This window comes from Cygnus atratus, chromosome 10, assembly GCF_013377495.2.
Source record: "Cygnus atratus isolate AKBS03 ecotype Queensland, Australia chromosome 10, CAtr_DNAZoo_HiC_assembly, whole genome shotgun sequence".
In the NCBI taxonomy this organism is placed as follows: domain Eukaryota; kingdom Metazoa; phylum Chordata; class Aves; order Anseriformes; family Anatidae; genus Cygnus; species Cygnus atratus.
Window position 1 is genome coordinate 20,569,808 of NC_066371.1, and position 20,372 is coordinate 20,590,179.

Below are 20,372 nucleotides of genomic sequence, written 5' to 3' on the forward strand. Positions count from 1 at the left end.
CTGATGTAGATTCTAGTAGGCACACTACTTTACAATCATAATTCTGCTTGCGATTTTCACCCTGTTGCTTATTGTACCTTGCTTATTGCAGTGTCTGCGGTGATTGATAGAAAAATCTATAGAAAGCGTTTGGTTGATTGAAAATAAAAAAGGGGGAATTGTGGGAAAGGAATTCGCAGGGAGCTTTGTGCTGTTTCGCACGTCCCTGAGTTAGAGATACTGAGGAAAACAGCAGTAGAACCAAAAACTTGAGCAAGGTCGAGATAAAGTAAATTGGCTACAGTGCTAAAGATGAGCTTTGGGCAGTGGCCAATTGCTGGCTGGCTCGAGGCGCATGTCTGAGGGTCTCTAACCAATTGTATGACAGATTCGGGCACGTGGACAGCGCGTGGGGCTACGGGGAAAGTATATGTAGTAGTGAAAAAGGGCAATAAATGTCTCCTGTTCAAGAGCCATCAGGAGTCCGTGTCGTGCATCCCTTCAAAAGGGCATATTTTAGTTTTTTGAAATACATTTTTCATCCCAGGCTGAAACAATCCCTGCAGTTTCAGCCTCCTTCTTGAAAAGGAAGGACACGTAAGCATCAGCACTTTTACTTTTCTTCTCACTGCCTTCTACCCATTTGCAGGGAGAGGAAGCTTGACGTTTGGAGAAACTCATGTCAACAAAATAGTTTCAATCCACTTTTCATCAAGTTTGTAACACCAGCCTCAGAAGTGCAACTTTCCCCTTCTACAGCAATGTGCAACTACAATACCTTTGTTCCATTTTTTTTTCTTTCCATCTTTAGATTCTCAGAAGCTCTAAGACACATGGTACCAAACAAAGTGTGCTTTCATTCTACAGGACTTTAAAAAAATATGTAAGACGATATACTTGCACAAAATGCTTTTAAGTATAGTAATGGCTTCTGCAAATTCTTTTGTCACCCCTACATCTATACACAACCATTAAGAAAAAGAGAGCCAAGAGTATTTAGACATTCTACATACTAGTAATGAGGAAAGGCTTTATGAAATATACTCTCAGGTAATCAAAGACTTACTACCAGCAATATGTAGGCTAGTAAATACCACATCCTTTTTGACCACGTTAATAGCAGCAACAACTAAAAACCATACTGAAGTGAGGTCCTAGGACAGATCAGAAAAACTTAACTGTCTGTATTTTGTCAATACCCAATCAATTACTTTTTCTATCTACATGTTTGATTTCTGTAGTTTCACTTGCCTAAGACTGAAGAAGTGACTATGGTCAAGACACATTCCCAAAATCTGCTTGATGTGTTAACTCTAATTCCTGTTTCCAAGATACGCTTAATCCACAGTCACGCCAACACCTAAATTAGCAATTTGGTTTAAAACGATGTTCACCCTATGTCTACTTTACATATTATTAAGTTCTGCCTGTCTTTGAAATGTCATGACTTGCAAGACATGACATGCTGATTAGAGTACACAACAGGGAAGAAGGTGCAGGAAAATAAATAGTGATGGTGCAGAAAAACAAAGCAGAGAACACAGGAAGAGAAAATACCCTGTGGAATACATCTGCGTTTCGCAATTTTGCATTTTTTGCTAACATATGAACACACTGTCACACACTTTAAACTCTTTCCTTTCACAAAGGACACTGAAGATTCACTTAAATGAATTCTCATCCTCTTCTATAAGCAAGGCTTAATCAGCAACACACCTCACCTGAAGGAACAGAGACAAGAACACACTCTCTACCCTACACTCGCTACATTTTAAGCACCTCATGCCACTTGGCCAAATCAACCAGCGTCAGCTTTCCTTGACCTCTTCTGTTCACCCAAACTACTGAAGCCATGCCAGTGCAACCACGTACAGCACAGATAGGCTAACCGTACTGCTACACAGATAGTATTTTAACAAACTAACAATACCATGTGTCTGCAAACACAACTTGAAGGTTTCTTTAAACAGACATCATTTCCAAAATTCTCCCGCTGCATGGTCTCCACACTTCTAAGAGCCTCAGGAACCGTAAAATAAGAGCAAGTGACATGGCAACTTTATAAACTAATTTATCTCCTGAGAAAGAAGAAAAGCATTAATAAAAGTTGAATAACAATCTAGAAGTTTAGCAACAAGTTCCTTTTATTTTGTAGTTCAGTCTACACTCCTAACACAGAATCTTGCAGAATGAAGAACTATGTACTTCTCCCACTTTCCTTCAATTTTTTGACTTCAGTCAGGAATAATAATCAAGCTTTTCAAACAGGAAACGACCCACCACCAAACCAACCACAAAAAACACAGCCCTTACTTATTTGCCTACACTTTCTGCCTCAGATAATCTTTTGCCAGGGTATTACTCTCCATTAAGCATCTCAATACTAAATACAAATGTAAGATAATAAACAGGACTTATGTTTGCACTCTTCAGAGAAGGCCAACTAATACTTCAACTGAATTCTTTACTACTTAAAAAAGCCTTAGTGCTATAGTTTTGATTATTAACAGACCCCAACAGCAGCAAGAGCTTTGTATCTCTTGATTTAAGGAGGGAAAAAAACACACGTGTAATAGGTTCATTTTTTTTTTTTGCCTGTATTATGTAAAAGAATTACAGATAACAAGACAGGAGTACTTACTTAGCCATGAGTTTTGCTATTCGATGACAGTCATTCTTGTCGTAAAACCAGATACTGTAAATTGACACTTAAAAAGAAAAAAAGGCAAGTGTGAGACAAGGGTTGAAAGAATAAAAATAAATCAGTAGAAAGGAAGCAAAAAACAACAGCCCATTAGCCCAGTAATGTATGAATTAACATCAATTTCCACTCAAATATTCTCTGCATGACCAAGTACCATTTATAAAGTAATTACAAATAGCATGTGGGTAAACACAAATACAATGTAAAACAAATTAAACGGATGGACTACAAAATGCTGATGCTTGTTCACAGGTAGAAGAGGCAAGCAAATGAAGTTTTACATGCCAGATGGTTTCTCACTGCGGTTGCAACCTTCTATTTCGAATGGCAGATCTTACCATTAAACTAGGCTGAAGAATATCCACATAGTTTTTGAACACTCGTTTTCAACACTGCCAGGTTTTGAAGTTCAACAATAGCGTTCAAGTTCGAGTTGCAGTATGACAATTCAGTCACAGGCTCTCTCTAAAGGTTCCCTCTCCTAATTCTTTTCATGAGGAGCAGTTGTACAGGAAGGGAGTGATAACAACGCTCCAGCTGTCCTGTCACATTCATGGAGCAGCTTAAACCCAGATTCATACTGAACCCTGCTCTTTGAAGGCAGCAATGACAAACCAGCAAGGGCAAAAGGCTTCCAGCTCAGCAAGACATCCAGCACAACTCTGGTTTTCAGGGCAAGTACAATTCCACTGAAACTTGGCCAAATTAGAGCCTGATCACTCAGTGAAAGACATGGCAGAGCAAGAAACGTGGTCAGCAGTGCTACATACTATTTCTTCATCAGCAGCCCCACTTTAAAGATGCCATTTTCACCCAAATACATCCTCATCTCCTCATTGTCCCCTCAGTTGTGCCAACACAGCAGATCTGCAAACTATTCTCACAACTGTATTCGATCCAATTCACACAGCAGGTTATTTTAAATTCTGGTTCAACTATGAAATTTACCAATGCAGAGCGTGCAAGTACCTCAAAGGCAATTAGGCACTTGACACATGTTACCACTGGAATATTTTCATTTCTGAACAGATATTTTTAGCCCTTTAAAATTCAGCTTTATAGCACAGTTCATGCCATTGTTTTCATTAAGTTGAAATCCTTACAGAAAAGGGAAGGAACAAGTTAAAAATGAACACACTACCTTTCCTAGCTGGATATACACTTAATTTCAATTTTTTTTTTGTTTTAAAAGACAAAAAACACACCCAAAAAAACCTCAAAGTCTCAACCAAGGCCTACTCAAGGTTATTTAAGCCACAGCAAAGACTGTGATTATTTACCAAACATAATTTTCTAGAACTTCCAGTTATCCTAGGCTTGCTGTGTTGGACCAAAGAAGTCATGCCCACACCTCGCTTCTATAACAAGATCTTAAGACAAACTGAAGTTGTACTTTGCTTCATCTTCTTATGTTTTTTTCTTTTTCCTTAAGTAACTATAGTCATTTAACTTTCTTTGCAAGTTCCAGATGAAGTAATAGCCAATAAAGATTTTCTAGCCATAAAAAAATAAATATAGCACAATTTAAGCTATTTTCTCCTTGCAAAACACATAAGCCAACTGACGAGCACATTGCCAACATTTATGAAATATTTATGAAAATTTGTCACCTCATACAACTGGACTGTTTACTGCATTGAGACTCAACAGCATTTCAGTGTGAGCTGTTTCTTTAGTCATGTAGAATATTTTAACGCTAAAGAAAAGCTCCTTCCCTTCCCTGACTCCTGTATCAGACGAACTACTAAAAGAAGAAAGCTTCTTCAAAAGCATACTTGCTGAAGAAACAAAGATAAGGAACCTATAATGATATCTTAATGGGATAACTGATAAGAGTCACACACTGTTCTGCCAGACACAGGCCTACACAAGACCTGAAGCCGGTTGAAATCTCAGCTCTGCCTACAGAGCATCATTTTTTTCCTCACTTTGTACTACTGGCAAACAATCACAGGGATTCACCACAAAACATTAGCAGTATCACAAGGTTCTAAAGCAGATTATGAACAAGCAAACTTGGGCATTAAGTTAGATATGGTCTGACAGACTGGAATGCTTACCTCCCTCTTTTCAGAAGAGGACTCATCGGTACCATCAGTTCAGCTCCCTTGCTCCAGGTATCTCCAAACTTTCTGCCACAACTGCCTTACTACATTTGATGTATTTAATGTGTATACAACTTCAGCTATGAACATCCTTGCATTAGGAGTTGGTACTTCCCAATTCTTTTGCTATCCGTGATCTTACTACACCCAGCAGAAACATCAGCTGAATGTTCGTATGCCTAATGGCACATCTTTCTACTGCAGCTCTCTAATAGTTTCAGCCTAAACTGACTAATTTTTCCAACTACTTTAACACTTTTACTCTAGCTTTTCTACACCAAACGCTGGGCAGCATCTTCAGTAATCAAGCAGAGAGAGTGTAGTCATAATAATACTTCGGTGGCATTCACATTACACTGACACAAATGAAGTCATGAGTAATCCTTAATCACAGCCAAACCAGACCTGATAAAATTAAAATAAGTCAGTTATCTTAATCTAAATTCTTCTTGGACATTAGGTACCTGGGCAAGTTAATTACATCACTTTGATTAAAAGCAGTGACTCATAAGTATTAATCTAAATGTGTAATGCCAACTTCTCATCCTGGCTCCTTCTCCGTTGTGCTTCCACTGCTACAAAGAGCAGTCAGATCACCGCTCCAGCACTGCCCAGCTACTGGAGGTGAATTTGGAGCGGAGACAGTTGAGTGCCACAGCAGGACAGAGGCCACACTCTGGCAACTTAAAGTAAGGCTTCATGCCACGGCTGCAGTTGCACTTCAGGTTTCATTTCAAGTTAGGGAAAATAAACAGTGTCGCCACCCTTACATTCTCACAACTTTGCCGTGACTCAGTTTACCCCAATCCACCCTCTCCCTTATGTCAGCCGGGTAAACTTTAATCCAGACCAGTTCCCCGATATTGTTTGCAGATCAGCTTGACAAACATGCCATCTGGTACCAGAGAAAAGACAGAAACAAGAAGCTGAGGGCTGCACAGTAAGGCAAAATGGTTAAAATGTTCATGTAATACTATGCCAAAAGGAAAGTATACGGGATTCGTCAGCAGTGCCAGTTTGAGAGATTGCAAACTACCACTCTCTTGCTTTAACCAGGTTAGTCATTTGTGCAGATACAGCTTTACCTCATCCAAAACAATGGTAAATTGTAAAATGGATCATAACTAGCTGGGAGAGCTGCTGGGAAGAGAAAAAAAATTACAGTTTCAATTCGGATGTTATCCTACAACAACTGAAAGTGGGGGACAATATCCCTTCCAACTCCTTCTGCAAAAAATGGGTTCATATTTTGAAACCACCCTAAAAAGAAATCATGGAAGATAACCCAATCTCACTCCCATTAAAAACAAAAAGCTGATATATACATCATTTTACACCTCAAATAGAAGGCAGGTGTATAAAGTGATCTCTCTCAATGCTCATATTTCTTTCAGTAGTAAGATTAGCTGAAATGCCATGGCCCCCCAGCCACTGTGCTCTAATCTCTTCCTCATTCACAACTCTTATTTTTTTTCAATTTAAATATTAGACTGTCACATAGATTTATAAATCATTACAAATCATTTTAAAACATCCCTCCCCTTCTTATTGCTTTGAATATCAAAGGCTACTTCACAAATAGTATTCACAGCACAATCCCACCAGCAGTTGCACTGGAGTAATTCAGCAGGTGGCAAACGGCAGCCACGTCCAGGATCAGGAACACTGGAACAAACTCCCATCTGACAAAGCACCGCACAGAACGAGAGGGATTACTACTACGCAACACTGAATTAGAGCAGAAAACCCCTTCTAGTTCAAACGCCATTTTTCAGGTCAAACAAAATATTTTTAGCACTGCTTAGCAGCTTTCAATGGTTCTTCCCCTCCCCCTAGCTCGCATTGCTGCTTTTGCTGTAAAGGTATCAAGAACAGGCTCCTTCCTTATCTCGGACTAAAACACTGGGTTAATGCGCTTGCTGGAGAGCCCTTCAGCTGCGCCAGCTGCAGAGATGTGTTATGTTCACTGCCTCGTCAGTTGGGCGGGGGGAGAGGGGGAGAATATGATGAGATACTTTCCTTAACTGTAAAGATTCCCTGATTCGAAAGCAATCAGAAGCTCCTGCAAAGAATTTTAAAAGCCATTTGAAATCAAGCAACTCACTTTTGGTTTGCTGTTCTGAATATGAGTGTTTATCATTAATGATAACGCAGGATGACAGCACTTTGTACCCAACTTTTACATTTAAAAGTATAAACATCCCCCAATCCATTACTTTTGTTTCACTAACTCTTACCTTTGGATAAGGAGTAAGAAGAAAGGGGAATAAACACACCAAACAATGACCATTTATTTTATTTGTTAAGTTTTACACTTGGCATCTGCCTTTTCAGAACCACGGAAATAAATCTGCCTGACCTTCCAAAGGAACTAGCTTGGATTAAAAAGCCTTTTAATCAAGACCAACACCACCGATACAGAGGGAAAGTTATAAATGAGAAGGACTTAGAAGAATACTTCTTGCAGACCTTTAGGGGTAAGATGGTCATTGTCTAAAATTGTTACTAATTTTCCTTTATTATTTAGCAAAGTATCTACTTGTAAAAAAAAAAATACTGCTGCACAGGAGCCATCACGCTCCAATTTCTCACATTACAGACTGAAAGAAAGTACAGAACTTTTAGACTAGGCTATTGTTATTGTTACAGACAGAGCCACATCCATTTTTTAAAACAGATTTTAACATACTTTTTCTCAAAATACAAACAAGAGGGAAGTTGATGGAGATACATCAGTGGGATTCAGTGCTTCAGGAACAAATACTCTGAACACTCTAAAGAACGTGCATGTCTCCAGACAGAAAGCTAGACAAGGATCTCATGTACACAGCAACACACACTCCCGATGAAGCAATAATAAATACCACAGTAAGTATGAAGCATAATCTAAAAGGTCTAACTTTTGAGAAGAATTCTAAACGCAAAATCTGTTACGTTACCAAACAAGAAAGTGATTGATTGCATTTCTTGATTCATTCTTATTTAGAATTAAAGAAAGCTAGTACTTCCATCTAACGTTGAAAAGTAGAATATTTTTTTTATTTCACCGCTGTAACTGATACAATGTTTAACAGCTTCTTAGTCGCCGCATTCTGTCATTTTTGCTTTAGGATCTGATACTCCTGAATAAGTTGTCTAAGTTTTCAAACAGCATTATATACAAATATTAAAGTAAACATATCTTGCCTCGAATTTTTAGATTTTAATATTGTTTTGGGGTTTTAATCCTATGATATCGTCAGAATTATTTTGAGAAAAAAACAAGTTGGGAAGTATTTCAGTTACCTGCAAAAGTATTAAAAAGGTATTATTTTCTGAAAAAATGCCTCTGCATGTCTTAGATCTAACCAAAATAGCAACTAATACTTTGACCCAAATGTTTTTCATATCACTCAGTGAACACAAGAGAAGGTAGGTGTACAAAAGATATTTTATCACTTGATCTGTTGTGCTAGTAGTACAACCATGAAAGACACTTTCTTACCCCATCCTGCAAAAAACAGAAAAAAAATACAGAACAGCCAAAGAGAAGTGAGGCCTCCTTTCCCATGGGAATAATATAGCAATTCCCTCAGTTATTCTAAGAGCATGAAAAAACCTTTGTGCAATTACATTAGCTATAAGCTTGAGATCCTTTAACAATAATTAAGTTAAATTATGCAGCAAACTATAAATTCCATTGTATAGAAAAATGTATTTGCACAAATCGAACTACAAAAGAATGGTAAACCCATCGAGAACATGATTATCTAGCATGACAGGCAAATTCTTCTTACAGCCTCCAGCCAAACAGAAATGTTTATATATGGCTTGCAAAATTTCTCATATAACTTGTTAGTGACTCTGCACAGACCGGAGTATGTCACTTGATAGCATCAGAACAGTTCTCATGCCATTTAAGAAAAATGTCAGAGGTCTGAACTGGTGCACATGACAGACTTTGCCCTTATTATCTTTGTAAGGCAGAATCCCAGAGCAAAGTGAAAATACAAAGTTTATAAAACAGTGATATAAATATTGTAATCACTTATAAATATTGTCGACGTGCCTCCACGTATTCAAGAGAGGCTCCATAATTTAGCTGATATCATCTTCTATTTCTACCGTGCCCTGGAGGAGCATCAAGCACCATTTGTCATTGATCTTGTTACAACCTAAATATACAGGCACACTGCTGTTTGGCAGAGACTAGCAGCAGTATTAACAAACAGGAGTTTTGGAAAGCTAAGGAACCAGAATAGTCAGTTCAATAATTCAGCCATTTGAGCAGGACAACTTAATTTTGAACGACCGCAGTAGATTTTCCTCAAACAGGATGCAGAAAACAGTGCAAGAGAAACAGGACTGTTGCCAACACCCTGTTAACAAGGTATTTTTCCATGCCCAATCTAGCAGTCCATCCTCTTTCTGTCATTACAAGATCTCAGAAGAACTTCACGTTAAGTCCTTAGAGATACACACCACAAATCCCTTAGGGATGCGCATTATATTATCTATGGCCTTAGAGCTCCTATTTGAATTGGTCTCAAAAATGCAACGGTTTTTCATGCCAGCAGGCAGCTGAGCAGAAGTGGACACTTTTCTGCATGAAGAGAACTCCGACAAGAATTGCCTCACCTACCTGTACAACTAGAACATACACATGTTGAAGTCTGTCTGTAAATACGGATCAGTCCTGGAAGTGGCTTTGCTTATTTAGGTTTCTGGAACAGTATGCAGATAGAGGCAAATGGATTCAAAAACTTTTTAGTTGTATATATACACATTTTTTTCCTAACTAATTCAATGGATGGAGATCAGGCAACTGGGGAAACTGCAGGCAGGTAAGAAAATCCCAAACCCAACAACTAAAAGCAGAATATAATGGAGTTAACATGCTAAAATGATAAGGACTAAGAAGCTTACATGGAATTTTCCATACTGCTAAGTTTGTTCTTGAACAAAGCAAACACTAACAGAGTGCACAAAGTGATCTGCTGCCTATTTGTAGCACTCAGGGCAATAACTAACAGCACACTAACTACACTTCACGTCTCCAATTTGCATTCAGTGCAGACTGGTTCTGGACACACCTACGCTCTTTCTAGGAGACAGAATGGAGTGATGAAATACAGGATAGTTTCCAACCAATGCCTTTTGGTCAGAATGACAGTGACACTGACAAAGATACGGGCAATAAAGGTACTCTTCAAAATGCAATTATTTCCAGTATCAAGTCTATCATATTCTCCTTGCACACTTCTGTCTAAATTTCTTCCTTCCTCGTACTTTCCTGTCATCTCTGTCCTAACTGCCAGGAGCCTCCCACAGATTTTACACAGTTGTGTCCCATAGGAAAATGAGGGCTTTCGTCAATGAAAGAAAAGCACATAATTAGCTTTAGGGGTTTCTAATGAACTCACAGCCAGCCTACCTTCTCTGACTGCTTCCATTAAGTGATCCTCTGTCACTCCCACTAGCATACAATATGGTAATTCCACAGTAGCTCCTGATACCATCAGAAGCTCCAAGCAACAAATGAATCACCAGCTTCCTGTTTCCCTTATATCACCAGCCTCACATTTGCAATCATTTCCTCTGCTGACACCTCAACAGCCACCCTGTACCTACAACCATCCCCTACAGCTCCTCTTCCTTCCAAACCAAGTGACCTGCTTAAAGACCCAACTCAGTGCAGCATTTCCACACACACCCCTCACAACTTCTTGTGAATCATTTCCTTCCCTGATCTCCTAGACTTGTCAATTCACTGACAAATTTTGACTTCTTCCCCTCTCTGAGGCTTACAGAAGGAGGATTGCTAAGCCCATTAAAAACAGAAACCTCCCACCTTAATGTGTTCTCTGTCAACTTAATGGAAACTATCCTACGCCCCACAGACCCTGAAGGCTTTCCAAGGGGCAAAAAACAGGATGGGATTAAAATCTGATTGGTCTTTTAGGTACACTGAAGCACAGCCAAAACAGTGTTCCTATCTGTAATTCAAGGAGACATTAGATGATAAGAAGAAGAGATTGTGTCGAGGAAGTACTTTTTCCAGACAGTACATGGGTTCTCTAAGTAATTCCGTAAGAATCTGTCACTAGATAGCAAACTAATTTCAAGGACGTAGCCTAAATAAGAGGATATAAAGTGATAGTTTTATATCACGAGGACACTCTGCTCTGTGGGACACCTTTTATATCACCTCCTTAACCTCACAATAGTTTCATATACACATATAATCCCTTGTACCCTCTAAGAGCTACCTAAGTTATAGTTTGAACTCTTTGCAGTAATAAGATTTTTACTGTGTGCCAAACTGGAACCCTAACTCAACTGACGACCCCAAATTGGTATTAGAGATAAACTGCACCACAAAGATAGGGCTACTATTTTACCACTCATCTCACAGCACTCAAGACTTGCTGGAGTCTAGATTCAAAGAAATTTAGCAGACACATTTGTCTCCAGATTCCAAATCCTGTTCTGGAGAAAGAAACCATCACCGAGAGCTGTGCAATTTTCACAACCCAGGCAGCTACTGATTAATATTTAATTTTCCTCTTGCGAAAGAAAAAAAATTGAAGAAAGTTTCACAATTTGACTTTTGAAGCCCTCAGAACTTCTCTCAGTGTTAAATATTCTCAATAGTTACACATCTTCACTTATCTTTAATAACGCTATAGCCCTGTGCATGTTTATGTTAAACCTGTAAGCTCATTAGTTAAAAAGCATGTAACATTATCGAACTTTGTCTATCCTGTTTTTACTGAAAGCAGGTGATCATCGTAAAACATTCTCAGCTACTTAAGCATATCTAGTATTGTAGACAGAAACATCAAACAAAGCACTGGAACCCAGCCCACTGCATTACACTGAAACACAGCATGGTAACTGGAAGCAGTCTGGGTTATAAAACAGAATCTGAGGGTTATATGGATTAAAGGATGTTATACTCACAGCTAGCATTTCTGTAAAGAAGAAAAGGCTCATGGAGCTGAAACTCCAAGTCTTTATTTACTGGTTCAACCAGGTTGTGCATGTTCAGTCGATTCACTATTGTAAAACCATGATAAGGAGAAGCCGACCTATTGTTTTAATTAAAATAAAAGCATGGATTAATACCTTGATCAACATATACAAACAATTTTCTGAAACACAGTTATGTATTAATCCTCAAATCTCCATTACTTTATGAACTAAAGCTTTAGCAGTCCTGAACATCTAACAGGTGTTCTTCTACGCCATTTCTTGGCGAACCAACTCATTTCAATTGAAAATCATGCTTACCTCAACTACGGTTAGGATTAGCGTTACAGTTCTGAACTGCTGAATCAAACATATGCCTCAAAAAAAACCCCCACAAAACTATTCAAAAAACCTAGGGCAGGCCCAGGATTAATTTTCAAGTGTATTTAATACTTCAAATAAGACAGCTTTGAAGCTTTTTAGAATCTTTAGTTAGAGGAGAAAAAACATCAAACCATACTATTCAGCAACACTGACCTTACTGCAAACAGGTGTGACAATAAAAAAAAAGATGGCTTAAGTAACAGGAAATTCACTTAGAGGGTAACCAGAAGCAGTAATTTCTTCCTAAAGGGATACTCTGAAAATAAAGATTTTACCCAGTGTCTTCAAAGTAGTTATTAAAATATTTACAATTGTACTGCTTAGTGAAAGAATTTTTAATATCCACATTTTTGGTAGACACCATGTGGAAAAAGGAAGCAGCAAGCAAGCAAGCACACACTGGAAATACAAGACGGTTTTGTTTCAGGTCTATTTTCTCTTGCTGCATGAATGTCATGTCAGCATACTGAGCTGTGCCTGTAAGCACTCATATAATCAACAAAGCAGCATGATGAAGGCCTTTGGGGGAAGAGGAGGCTTGTTTTAGATCATTCATTATCTCAGAAAAATAACTAGCTAAGCAAAGGCACTAGGGTAAAGAAACTGATATAATTAGCTAGTAAGCGTTAACATTTTTATAGCAACATGGACACCTTTAAACAATGTCCAGCACCAAACCTGCCAAGAGTTTCTACGGAGGTGGCAAACAGTCCTTACTGTCACAGGTTACTCGTTTAGTGCTCTTAACAGACCTTTTGTGAAATAATCAGAAACTTTTTGTTTAGTTTGTTTTAGTTTGGTTGGTTTTCTTACACTGTATTTCCAAACTTGGAGCTCAAGCAAAGTTAACAGCAAAAGGTGACTTGTATTCCTTTACAGTGCCAAAATACAACAGTTGGAATAACCCAGTCCCTGACAGCCTGTTTCAGGATGGGTTGATTAAGTCTGCATTATTCACACTCCTTACATTAAACAGAGTGTTATTTCACTGTTAAATTTCTGATATGCTGGCAACTTAAAACTTAAATCCATGACTGGTTTTGCTGCTTCCATCAAGAATATCAGTCCCTTTTCCCCATTCCACATAACTGGGAATTCCTTTCATTATTTTAACGAGGAAATCAAGTAGCCCCCAAGTGACATCACCCATTTTTAGAACTAGACAGGATATGACAGAAGTAAAGTTAAGAACATTATTTAATTTGATTTGAAATGCATATTGTTTTCATGATCAACTTTATGTATTTTAGGAGACATGGGGTGGCTATGCATTTATTGACCCCAATACATTAACAAATGTTATTGTTATCAACAAAATAAGACTAATAAACTAGGTTTTTGTGTAGATACACACGTAGCATTTATCAGGCCCTAAGATTTTTCAGCAGTATTTCTGTGTGTTTTCAATAGGGTTATTCACTCATGCGCAGAGTTTATTCTTCCCAAAGTAAGCACACGTATGTTAACAGCTGGACAAATAAGCAATTATGAACTGTATGCAATAAATCCAGTATGGAGCTGCACATGTAGCCACCTCCTTTGTTTTCTTTGTAGCAAAAAAGAAAACACAAAAATAACCCTTACCTTTTGTACACAAATAAGGTACCTTCTATATCAGTTTTCTCCTACAAAAGAGAGCAGATGTGTTTAAAAAATATACTTGCTCACAGAGATAGCTTTTATAAAACATTCTAATTAAAAGACTACTTTCATTTTTTTTTAAGGATATTGTGATCTGTTATTTTATGGTACTACTTATTTTTTCTTAGGGAAGTTCAGAAATTAAACCCACTTCCAGAAGATTTCCTTCGTGCTGTTAACTTACTGCTGTGATATAACGTATCCCACAACGGCCTCATGCTCAGCTTCACCAGCCAGAGCTGCACACCTTTCTCACAACTCCTATTTTAAATAAGGACTACACTTTATTACCTACAAATAGTTTTTCACAGTTGTTACTTAAAACATGTAGAGCGCCAGCACACAAAACAACAAAACAACCTAACTACGTGCCCCAACTCTGTTTCGTACTTTAATTTTCCAAGCAGCCCTCACCATATGCTTGTGGGTCTCCAGCACAGCTCCAGCGCTGCCCACAGCACTGAACTTCCACACGCTCACATCTCGCGGTTCTGTGACCAAACTACAGCAGGCAGCAACAGCCCGAAGGAGGCACAGGACAGCTCTAAACCTAAATCAGGCTTTTTCCTTAAACTGCACCTTCAGAGACGCCTTTTTACTGTAGGACAGGCAGCCATACGCAAACCACTGCGAACAACCAGCTGAGGTGAAAGCTATATTTTAACGCAGCGACGAGTATTACTCCCCAAACCCCACTGCTCCCGAATTAGGGCTACGAACAACAAATTACACTTAAAAAAGTCAGAGCTGGAGCAGCCACCAGGTGCCCAAGAACCCTCCAGCCCCACAGCACCGATACGACAACGAGGGCCCGGCCGGGGGCGAGGGGACAGCCCCGGCCCCGCTGCCCGTCACTTACCCATTCGTTGGCCTTGGGACTGAAGCTGTAGAGCGCTACCTGGCCGGTCACGTCGGCGATGCTGGTGATGTAGGGGTCGTGGCGCTGCAGGGCCGCCAGGCTGATCTCCTGCCCCGCCCGACCCGCCGCCGCCTCCATCTTGGGGCCCGGCGCGAAGCGGCCGCGCAGTGTCACGGCGCGCCTGTCCCCGCCGCCCGCCGGAACGCTGAGCCCCGCGCCTGCCGTTCCGCCCCGCCTCACGGCGCACCCCGCCGCCCTACCTTACTTAAAAAAAAGAAAAAAGGAAAAAAAAAAAGAAATAAATGTCCCCTTGACTGCATTGAGGGACTGCTGCCCTCAGATTGTCCTGGTCACTTGGTGAAATGGCCAGTGGTGGAAGGGTAAAGGCAGTGCTGACCATGAGACAACGCTGATCCTACTGCTGTGAGGCGAAAGGGCACAGCCTGTGTAAAAATAAATGAAGATCTTGAAGTATTGCTTTTCAAGATTGAAAATTCAGATTCAGCTGTCACCTGAATTTGGTGGGTATCTTCCCATCTTCCCATGAGTCTGTCCAAACACAGTGGACGTTTCTGTTATCCAACATTTTCAGTTTCGTTCCGAATTGTCTCTCTGCATCTGGGCATGTCATGAAGAGAAATAGCTTCTTTGTTTCTCAGGGCCAGATCAAGCTAAAGATCTGTGTATTGCTTACATTGTAAGAAGTAATTATGTTTTTGCCATAATTTATTTCCTGACACGAGTAGTACAAAGGCTTCAGAGTTTGCCGCAGGCTGGTCTGTGACATGCTGTGAGCTGGGTCCCAGGACAGAGGAGTCACCTCCCGGGATTTTGGGGCCAATGTTGCTTGTTCCCCTGGGTTCCCCCTGCCTCAGAGGTGGGAGATGTGCCTGCGGCGTGTCTGTCTCCTATGCTGCTGACAGAGCAGACGGTGCAGTCAGGGCTGCAACTACGCGGTGCGGTGTGTAGTGCCTCAGACTCTGCCTCTGTGGTTCTACCCACCCCCTGCAGATACTCACATGTTCGTCATTACCTGGTATCTGGTTCACACTCTGCAGTGGGATATGGAATTTTCAATACTTCAGAAGAATTTTGGAATTAAATACTTTGTTTTTCTAAGGTATGGATTTTAGGAAAAAGAAAGTACAACATACATATGAACAAGACATGAAGGAATTCCAAAATAACATCATATTTGTAAAAGTTTGTGAAATCTGCCAGGAAAAACAAACAAACAAACAAACAAAAACAAACAAACAAAAACTTAAGGCTAGCAAACTTAAATCAAACTATGTTTGTGGCGAGCTTATGACCCTTCTGAGAATGTAAGGAATTTCCTTTATGCTTTGTATTACCACAGATCATGTTGTTCTCCATTGCAGGTGGACATACTTCTGATTTTAATACAATTAGCTTTACAGTTTAATCCTCCCCCCAAAAGGCAGACGTTTCATGCAAAAGCATAAGCAAGGATCCAGCAGTTGTGTGGCTCCATAAAGTGTTCCTGACAAGCAGCAGAAAGGCCAAGTTCCAGTAAGATACCAATTTATTTATTTATTTAAAAGTAAAGCTTTTTGAAGTGAACGTTAATTTACCTGTTTCGATGTCAAACAGCTCTAGCATAAAGTAAAAAGACATTTCATATACATAAAAAAGGTAATCTGTACACAAAATTCCCATGTACCTTCATAATGTAACTCATTCCTGAATCCCAAAACCTAACTACCTGTCAAAAAATCATAAAAAGCATAGACAATGTCATAGAGAGCTCCATAAATCTTCCATCCCTTGAGTCCTTCCTGTTTTGTCACAAGGGGGGTCCAATCTAATCGACAAAATTTGGGGTTTTATTGGTTCTGTTGGTAAAGTGTGAAAACCCATTTCCATAAAGGGCAAAGAATGACACTTAATATGATGTGAAAAATACTTTGCTATAAAATAGCTAGTTACTATTCAGTAACACTCTAAATTAGGTAACAACAGTATGAAGAAGTTCATGTTTAAAAGTGATCTTTTAAAAGACATTCTAAGGGCTCAAATGAAGCTAACAAAATGACAAAAACTTTTTAAACAGTTGGTTTTAAATGGCATCTAAAACACCTGCACCAAGCTGTTCCTTTCTTCAAGACTACTATAAGCAAAGGTATTTTTTAAAGTAAAAAACTTCCTGACAAAGGGCAGCTTTCTGCTGTGCCAGATCTTCTCAAGTGTGAAAACTCCTTGGCTGCATCTTGAATTAAAAGTGAAACATGAGGAGCATTGATTAAAAAAAAAAAAGAAGAAGCTGTGTTTTCCAGTTATGGGTTGCTTACCTCCTTTATCTGCTAATTCCTGTTCTTCATTTTAGTGAATTTATTCTCTCTGACCTTCTTCACTGTTGTTGCCTTGGAATAATATATTTTATATCAGAAATGAGTCATATGACCTGCCATCTGCTTCATCAACCTTGAAGTACACTGAAACACACAGTATACTTAGACTCAAGCTGTGACCTCTGTAAACTGAAATGTTAGTTGTATCCAATCAGGCTTATTCCTTGATTATTGTATATTGCAAATTTCTTTGTCCTCCTCTAAAGCTATGCAGCAGCTACTGCTGGGGAAAAGTTCATCCATTGTTCTCTATTTCTGGTTCTTGCACTGTACCAGACAGAAGTGTGATGCTGTACATAATGCCCTTTTGATGTTTGCTCTGTGAGTGGGACAGATTCCATTTGTGTTTCAACAAGTGAAGAGAACATTATGTTCTGTATTTCAGTTATTCAGCTGAGGTTTTGTAGGACATAATATGATGATTTATTACCCTCTGTACTGTTATCTACTTGATATGTGTTAAGATAGGTGAAATAATAAAGACCCTCTTTTACCCCTTCAGATGCTTGTGACAGCATGGTCGGGTCTTTCCACTGATGTCTGCTCTGCTGTTTGCAGTTGTACTAACTCTTTTATCTGGCCCTTGTTTTTCACACAGCAAATTACTTACGTATTTTCAAAGCTTATTTGGGCTCCTTTCAAACTTCATACAGAAAAAATGTTCTTCAGTCTGCAATACCTTTGTTTATCCCCTGTTAGCTGGATATCATCAGGAAAGAATATATTGCTGATGTTACGATGATGGAGAAATGTAGTCAGCATTCCCAGTCACTGCATTTGCCGTTACTGCTAAAAGTTGAATTAGGGTCCAGTGGCTTCCAGAAAACCTGAGTGACTCACAGAGCTAGTGTTCTGTCATCCTCACTGTTTTCCACTTGAAGCAATTGTCAGAAGTTTCTGGTATCATGAGATATTTTGCAAATAGCAGACTTTTTATTGGTTTGCTTACTGATTTCCTTGAATTTCAATAGCAGGTAATTCTTGTTTTATTTGTTAGTAATTGCATTGGTATTTATGCCTTAAATTTCAGTGATAATGGCTGTTATTCAACAGAATTCATTTATCTGGGCTTAGTTCTAGCTAGGGTAAATTGCCCTGATGATGACTTCCTTAATCAATAACTTACCAGACTTTCATTTTGCAGTTTAATTCCCTAGACAAGCCTGCAAGCCTTATTTTGTGTGTGGGTTTTTTTTTTTTTGTGTGTGTGTTTGTGAGAGATGTCAGTTTCTAGGTGTTAAAGTGGTTAAAACAAGGGGGGAGGATGCTAGAATTTTGATAGGTCTGCCATTTTGTTTGAAAAATCATTTTATTTCACAAGAAGCGTTACTTGGACATTTTTATTTGCTTATTATTTATTACAGTGTTTACTTCAGTTGCATTATTCGCCCTACTGTGAAGGCACACTTGATCTTTGCCATTAGTGAGGCTGACAGTTCCTGGTATTCAGTCTCATTACTATACTTTACTGTACAAATAATTCTTCATGGGATGATTCTCCAGGCTGATAAAGGATAACCGAACATGGCTACAGTTGGAGATAAAAACCTCTCTCTTTGTAAATGAGATCTGTAAAAATTGTACTTTCTGAGGATTAGCACAGAAACGGGCTTTTATGGTACTCACGAGCAGTTTATGCAGTTTTTATGTACATAAAGAAAAGTTTTCTTTCCTGGCAATCATTCTGCAGTGCTGAGCGAATTACAAGCCTTTCATAAGTCTTCCAATTTGCAGTATGTTCTTTCTGCACTAATGTTGCATCCATAGGTACCTTATTGAAAATTCATGGTCATAGATATTTATTTTTAGCTATGAAAAATCTATTCCCACCTTTAGAGGAAGGTTTTCTAAATGGTTACACATTACAGCGTTATAGGGTAGCAGCATTTTTCTTTCTGCTAATTCTGCAGTATCCCTTGGTCACCAGATCCATTTCCTTTTAGCTTTCTTCCCTTGGTTACAAAACTAAACTTGTTAAAGAAGTCATTTCTCCACACCTACTGGCAAAAGGACAGAATGAAATCTGGTTAATGTGCCACAGAAGTTGTTAGGCTGGGTCCCTAACAATTCCAATCAGTGGGAATCGTTAAGCAATATAACATGTTATTGAAGGTTGTTAAAGTGTTTTCTTCACTGTTGTGTTTTAAGATCAGATGATATAGTATCTGCCAGGGTTGATTCTTACATACTCAGTTCTTACATCTGTACAGAGCCTTATAATTAAGTTAATTATTCAATTGTGCTATCATATCATTTCTGTCCTGCCTTTCTCAGGAGGTTTGTATCCCTTCCCTTCTGCCATGTCAATTGCTTACGTCAGATTTATGAAATAAGCCAACTTTATGTTTCTACAATTCTCCACACCAAAAGTGACAGTTTCTGGCCTAGGTTTTCTCAACAGGGTTTTTTTTGACTGTGTGACTACATCTGCAAATGCAGTGTGGATGGACAAAGCATAGTGATAATCTAAACAGTTAAAATCTGTGCGATTGCTTGATGTGTAAATCTACTCCTGTTTCTGGATTGTCATTTCAAAGTGACAAGGTAGAGGAAAACAGTGCTTGGACTCCAGACTTACTCAGATGTAGGTATGGGATTTTTACTATTTCTGTGCTGTACCTAAAACAGGGATAATATATAACAATTTTGTAGGGTATCTGAGTTTCCCAGATCTTGCAGTACTGAAATCTGATTTTAACTATAAATTACCTTGGTCTCATTTTGTCATGTAACAGTAGCAGTCATGATTCTGTAACGGAAATGGATGATATTTTCTTCCTTTTTTTTTTCTTCTTCCTTTTTTTTTTCTTCTCCTTGTGCAATTGGCAAAATGGTCTAGCAAATCTGAAGCAGGAAGCATAAAAAACAACTGTGAATTACTGAAATAATATAATTTAATAAAGTACAAGTAAAATGATATAAAAAATGTTCAGTCACCTATGAGTTCACTACCATTTTGGACGTGATTGTCACCAACAGTTATCGTCCTTATCACAGATGCTAAAAAACCATGAAGCAGAGAGAGGGGAATAAATTACAATTACAATTCAGTAAAACTAAGAGAATGAAAATACTCAATTCTATTTATACAGAAAAGCTGTTCCCACAACAACAGTGTAAGAGGTTGAAATAGGTCACAGGCAGCCCTCCTTACATTGCTCAAGAACATTAGAAGGATTAATCATTTATGGATTATCTCCTAGAAACAATGATCTGGCGCAGACAGGTAATCCAATCTCCTCTATCTTTCTAACCTGGTTTGCCGTTTCACAGGGGATTGTGCAAGGGTGGCAATTTTTTCTAGGAAGACATTGTCTGCCTGCCAGCTTGAAACATGTAAATTGCTGGAATTTGCATCAAAAATATGACAGCTCTTC

At 38.9% G+C, this 20,372-nt stretch overlaps 1 protein-coding gene across 1 annotated transcript in view; it reads right to left on the reverse strand.

Annotated features, from left to right (window-relative positions):
- DCP1A (decapping mRNA 1A) overlaps positions 1 to 14,821 on the reverse strand; it is a 41,120-nt gene extending 26,299 nt beyond the window's left edge. Inside the window, exons 1-4 of the mRNA XM_035558348.2 lie at positions 14,624 to 14,821; positions 13,708 to 13,748; positions 11,731 to 11,858; positions 2,621 to 2,687 (exon numbers count right to left, since the gene is read on the reverse strand). Coding sequence (XP_035414241.1) covers positions 2,621 to 2,687; positions 11,731 to 11,858; positions 13,708 to 13,748; positions 14,624 to 14,761 — 374 coding nt within the window. The 5' untranslated portion in view covers positions 14,762 to 14,821. The remainder of the gene's footprint in view (positions 1 to 2,620; positions 2,688 to 11,730; positions 11,859 to 13,707; positions 13,749 to 14,623) is intronic.
- Positions 14,822 to 20,372: the final 5,551 nt, after the last annotated feature.